This window comes from Poecilia latipinna, unplaced genomic scaffold (assembly GCF_001443285.1).
Source record: "Poecilia latipinna isolate Pla-1442-1.1 unplaced genomic scaffold, P_latipinna-1.0 Scaffold1312, whole genome shotgun sequence".
In the NCBI taxonomy this organism is placed as follows: Eukaryota; Metazoa; Chordata; class Actinopteri; order Cyprinodontiformes; family Poeciliidae; genus Poecilia; species Poecilia latipinna.
In genome coordinates this window covers 177,595-183,566 of record NW_015113928.1, presented here as the reverse complement: position 1 = coordinate 183,566, position 5,972 = coordinate 177,595, and the positions used below count along the sequence as shown (strand labels likewise).

General features: G+C 36.7%; 1 protein-coding gene across 1 annotated transcript; it reads left to right on the top strand.

Annotated features, from left to right (window-relative positions):
- The first annotated feature begins 108 nt into the window (after positions 1-108).
- cipca (CLOCK-interacting pacemaker a) lies at positions 109-5,962 on the top strand. Its single transcript, XM_015055349.1, has 4 exons — positions 109-439; positions 2,254-2,370; positions 3,163-3,332; positions 4,594-5,962. Exons 2-4 carry the CDS (start codon positions 2,265-2,267, stop codon positions 5,392-5,394), a joined length of 1,077 nt encoding a protein of 358 aa, XP_014910835.1. The 5' UTR covers positions 109-439; positions 2,254-2,264; the 3' UTR covers positions 5,395-5,962.
- The last annotated feature ends 10 nt before the right edge of the window (positions 5,963-5,972 follow it).

Below are 5,972 nucleotides of genomic sequence, written 5' to 3'. Positions count from 1 at the left end.
TGCAGCAGAGGCACATCTAAGTTGCAGGGCAGTTACCCTTGAGGACTGGAGTTTGACACCTGTCTTCTAGAATAACAAAAACTGTTGAGTGGTTTCCTTGACAACTGCAGAAACCTGTCATGTTACCATGGGTTGTTTGAGCCCTCCGTCAGGTCTTGCAGGGGGAAACTGTCGTACAATTCTTACTTAAGCCCACCTTAGCGTACAATTATAAGTTTACCTTTCAAGATAAAAGTCTTACTCACCTGCATCACTTAAGAAACGATAAAGTCAAAGTAAACGTTTGAATGTGTTTGCCTGTAAGACATAATGACGGTCAAAACCAGAACGGGTAGCGAGGCGTAACGAATGTTTTCTTCGGCAGTGTCGAGCAGCAACTGAAGTAGCAACTTGGATGTCACTATCATCAAATATCGGTTTTACAGAAAACGAATTATTGGTAAGTTTTTCTTAAAATGCTATTTGTCGAGTAGCTAGTTGCTTTTTCGTAAAGACGTCGTAGTTAGCTTAAAGTAGACATGGTTAGCATTACCTAGCTATTTGTGCTAACAACAAAGGAAAGCACCCTGTAAACAGGGAAACGGCAGCTAATGTTTTTGTTTTTGCTTCTGTTGAACCCTTGTTGCATTAAGATAAAGTTAACAATTTTAAAGCTAGTAGCAGTTGATTAAAAAAAATGCATGTTGCTCGTCTAAACAATGGTACTTGACACACTACACGTTTTATGCACACTAAACATTATTTATTTAATTTGCTTCATACTTCATTGCGAAGAAGTGAAACTGTAACTCATTCTACTAAATAGTGCTTTAACAGTACAGGCTGCGGGAGCATTGCAGGCCATTGAACCGAACGCTTAATTCAGTAATTGGGCCAAATTTGTAATGTTTCACCTAATCAAGTCCTGGATAGTTAAGATGATTTATCTCAAAATATATATGTTCAAAGCACACCATGATGTCAAATTAGAGGATAAAAAAATGTAAAAGATTAATAAAAAGCGTTAGGCAAGATAAGGTGCATTGACATCTAATACACTGGAATTTTATTTTATAAGCATATGGGTAGGTGGTTAGAGAAATAAGGTAATATCAAATAAGTGAAAAACAGGCCTAGAAATCTGCGCTTCAAAAATGAAAAAAGAGGTAACTAATTCTGTAAATCATAAGAAAGATCAATTTCCTCTGAGGTCAATACACTTATGTCTGAAGCGTTTGAAGTAAACTAATCTCAGAAATCGACCAGACTTATTGATGTGATGACAATGTACGTGAGAAAAGTCAGGAAACTGACTCAATTCTGGAAATGTTTTGTATGACTTAAGTAAGCTGACTGGGCTGTCTCAGTGAAATTAGAATTTATTAATTAATAGCCAAAGTTTAAACAGCCGTGTTTAATATGGATTTTATTTCAGTTGAAATCTGTTTTTAATTTTTATTAGATACCACTATTTTTGTATGAAATGTCACTATACTATGGAAATGCATCATTAAGCTATTGCTTAAATTGTTGAGTACTGTGTTAAAAATGACAAATCAATGCAAAATAATATACTAAATATATATTTTAATAAATGTGGCTCTAATATTTGTTGTTGAAATAGCATTCATACCTATTCCATTGTATTTTATTGTTTTAAGGATGTATTTTTGAAGTACATCCAGATCTTATTATATCTGTCTGCCTTTAGATAAAGTTTGTGGATGGACCTATTACTGAATTATTCAAGACAATTCATCTGTAGAGGACCTTGTTGCTATTAACTAGTCAGATTTGAATGCCTATCTGATGAGCTAGAATGTGCATTTAAATATATTCAAGGGTACTGTTACAAAGAAGCATCAAAATAATGAATTATGTTAAAATGAGCTCCATGTCTTAATTATTTACTAAATTTGTCATTTGAAATATGTAATTAATTCATTCATTTTTACAGTTAATTTAGCGATACTTATGAATAATATTTGTGATTTTGATACTTTATACCCTTTATAAACTTTAGTGTTTTTGCTATCTTTGTACTGCTCACATATAACCATATTTAAGGCATGCCTTGTCTCGCCCAAGACACTTAACTACTTGTAGTAGGTTAGGAATAAATTTTCCTTATGTTTTGTGAGTGAAATTAAAGCCTTCCAGTTTTGTCTTTAATCTTTCAAACCCTAAATTCAAGAGATAACTTGCAACACATTTCCTGATTGAGGGAAAAAATATTGGTACTATTTAACTTCCCATTGTGTTTTTTTTCCCCAGTGGATACCAAAATGAGCAGTTTTAACAAACTGAACACACAAAGACTGCCACCATTTACAACAACAGCGCAGATGAGAATGTCCAAACAAGACCTGGAAAGAGACTCAGGCTTCTCAGGTTTGTCTGCATTACTTGATCTGATATTATTGCCTCTTTCCACATTGAAGTATCCAAAAGAAATTTGTAACACCTGTGAAATATCACTTGGATTTAAAATGGTTCAGAGCTACATTGCTTCTTAGATATACACTTAGTTTGCTACTGTGTCTCTTAGATTCCTGCATTGTAAATACTCAACATATTTAGCATTAAATAATCATGAGCAAATATTATTAGATAACTTGTTGCTGAGTTTTCAAAAACTAGATCAGTCTCGGTGACAAAGGGTGTTTAAATATTTGTAATAAACTTCCAGTTTTTGAGTCTGTTTTCATTTAATATATATTACTATTATTTTAGTTTACACAAGAGCAAAAATCCTCTTGTAAAATGTAAGAAATATTTAAGAATTAGATAGTTTGAGCATTGAGCATCAGAATACCTGCTTATGTTGCTAAAGCCAGTATTTCATTTTATTGACTTGTGTGTTCAAATGACCAGTTCTATTATTAGAAACTACATTTGTTTGAGAGAAAAGTAGTCAACCCAGATCCAAAGTGGAGATCTAGTTCACACTCAGAATGTGCACTGAGCTCTGCAGGCGATGACCTTTATTTATATGATCAAGGCTGACCTGAATTTGATTCAGCCGCCATCATTAGGTTTATTCTGTCCTGTTCTTCATGGCGAAGACTTGCATATCTGTGTCTGAGTTGTTTATAGTTCTAATGATCTGCCTCTCTGAACACAGCATAAAGCACAAACCTGTTGACTTTAAAGCATGATCAGACCCATATGTCTCATTGTCAGATGCCAGCTCAGAGTACCTCAGTGCAGTGGAGGTCACAGACTCGGAAGATACTGGAAGGAATGGGTCGATAATCGGGCAGGAACCAGCTGGTCAGCAGGTGGCCTTGGTAGGAGGTTCATATCCTGGACTATCCCCAATGATCATTATGAACAACTATGTCCTAAAGCAGGTAAAATAGAACAACATGCACCATATCTCACTGTATAATTCACTGTTTGTAACTCCTATACTGACAGTTTTATGTTTGTAAGCCTTGCAGCTTATTTTAATTTATAAATTCTTACATTTTTAAATAAATTCTAGAGTAGTAATATCTATGAAGTTTTGTTTGAGTAGTGTATGTTGCCTTTGTCCTAAATTTCAGTTGCACAACAGTCAGATTTAAAAGCATTTGTTGGTTATTGTAAAAAGCGAAAGAAGTGGAACAGAAGAATTTTTCTGGCAATTTTGAATCTTTATCCTGCCAATCATAATTATGTTTTGCAGAGAGATTTTTATTTATTTATTAGGCATTGAGACAATGGAGCTAGTGTAGGAACTGCTTCCCCACATCTCTCTTTTTTTTAGCAAAAAATCTAAACACTTTTTGTAAAGAGATTCTGTTAATCAGTTTTAGTCCTCTTCTGATTTTGTTCCGTCCAACTCATGTACCATTGTCTGACTGGTAAATAAATTTCATTTGACTTCAGCATAATCTGTCTGGCTGAAAGTCATTGGAGGGAAAAGAAAGTGAATTTAAATCCTCTTTTTTAAGTGCCATTTATTTCTGACACACACAACAAATCATGTAAAATACCGCTTGGTCTTGTACTTCTCAGATGGCAGATGTTCAGACCTGCCCCCATGCTGCAGCTACATGCAAACACGCACAGTTGTCCTGGAGTCTGTTGCTCCTGTTGTCTCTTAACTGTAAACTCTAAGATCAGGCTTATTAAATCAGCTTACTTGGCAGAAACTCTGAATAAAATGATCCTCTGCTGGGGATCAAATTCAGGATCTCCCACAAGGATAGTGTTACACACTATACTAATCAACCAACTGATCAGACAGGGATTTGTGTTGGTAGTTCAAATTGCCAGGGTTTTGTGTTTCTTAGGTTTTGCATCTGGCTAGTTCAATCTTTCCTCCACTTCCCTCCTCCATCTTATAATATCATCAGAGAACCTTGAGAAGCAGCCATTTAAATTGCGCAGTAGCAGCAAGAGTGTTTACTGATTGGTGAAAAGCAAAACAAATCATCTGATTGCAATCATCAGAATAGTAAAATGTGATTTTTGTTGTATCATTATGACAACCAAGAAAGTTAAGTCATAGAACTCTTTGTATTATTGACCATTTCTCAATGGTTAAACAGTTTTTTTTTATGTTTATCACCCACTAAACTGGTGTTACAAAGTAAATTTAAAATGATTTTTGTTTTCTGTCTCCAGCCATCACCAATGGCTCCACCAGAGAAACAGTGGGGCTTTCCTTCATCAATGGAAGTGATGCCCCAATCTCAGGTGGTTCTTCTTCAGCCATTGTTATCAAATGGCACAAACTGCTCTCCAAAAGCTGGCTCTGACAGCATGCGACAATCAAGAAGCTACACTCCTATTCTCAAGTCATACCCCAGAATTGCCCCCTACCCAGTGGATTCGCCCTCTAAGAGAGTGGAAACATCTAGGCTGACTGCAAACGGAACGGCGGGATATGAGCAGCGACAGAGGAGACGCCATGACCCCCAGAGGCCTGACATCTCCCACAGCCCACTGTCAGATCTGCAGATGCAAGCTCAAGCTGTCTGCAACTTTGAAGCATTAAGCAACAAATCTCACGCTGCTGAGAGTCAGGAGGAAGATTCTGACAAATCTCTGACCGCAGCAACAGAAACCAGCTCATTAGCCAACTTCACATATGAGGAGCTGAGGAGCGTATCTGATGATGGCAGCATGTCTGCAGAGAAATATCAGGATCCCATCTCAATGCACAGCAACAAACTGAAGCGTTTCAGCAATACCTACAACATCCTCAACAAGTCTGGCCTGCTAGGGATTACGTTGCGCACAAAGCAACTGATCAAAGAAAACAAGCGCACGCAGGGCCAGCTGCACCTGCTGCAAAAGCAAACGGCTCTGCTGCTCGAAGCGCTGAGCAGCGGGGATCCGCAGCTCTTGACTAAACTCCAGTCGTCTTTGCAGGACACAGAAAAGGAGCAGTTCGGGGTTAAAGCTCAGAGTGTCCTAGCGTAACTTGTTTGTGGACGTAACCAGCAGTTCTAAATCTGATTTCAGGAGGATTAATAAAGAGGTCATCAGATGCTGAATGTGTCACATTGTTATGACAAACACAGCTCAGCTTTCACCATTTCATCAGGTGGCTGTAGGTGGACAGTGCCTTGCAGAAGTTCACACACCCCTTGAAACTTTGACGCATTTTGTCACTTTATAACAACAAACAACAACTTATTGGAATTTTATCTTCTAGACCAGGAGTCTGCAGCCTGTGGCTCCGGAGCCTCAAGTGGTTCTTCTGCAATGGCTCTAAACTCTTTAAAAATGACAAAGAAACGGCTGTTTTAAAAATAGATATAACAACAATAAAGGTTTTAGCTGTTTTCATTCAATGATTTAATTTATTTTCCAAAACAGGATGATATTAAAAGTACCAGTCATTTTTATTTAGATCTATTTTTCTTATGTTGTGCAGATATCACAGTATCTAGTATACAAAAATGTAGCCATCACCTTTTTGAAAAAGATTAATGTTTTTATTTATATCACAACCTAAAAATAGATTAGGAATAAAATAGTTGCTGTTGTAAATATTT

Excerpts from the sequence above, each read along its gene's own strand:
- cipca (XM_015055349.1), top strand. The coding sequence starts at position 2,265 with ATGAGCAGTTTTAACAAACTGAACACACAAAGACTGCCACCATTTACA. Across the intron at positions 2,371-3,162 it reads AAGAGACTCAGGCTTCTCAG|ATGCCAGCTCAGAGTACCTC; the intron begins GTTTGTCTGCAT and ends TCTCATTGTCAG. Across the intron at positions 3,333-4,593 it reads ACAACTATGTCCTAAAGCAG|CCATCACCAATGGCTCCACC; the intron begins GTAAAATAGAAC and ends TTCTGTCTCCAG.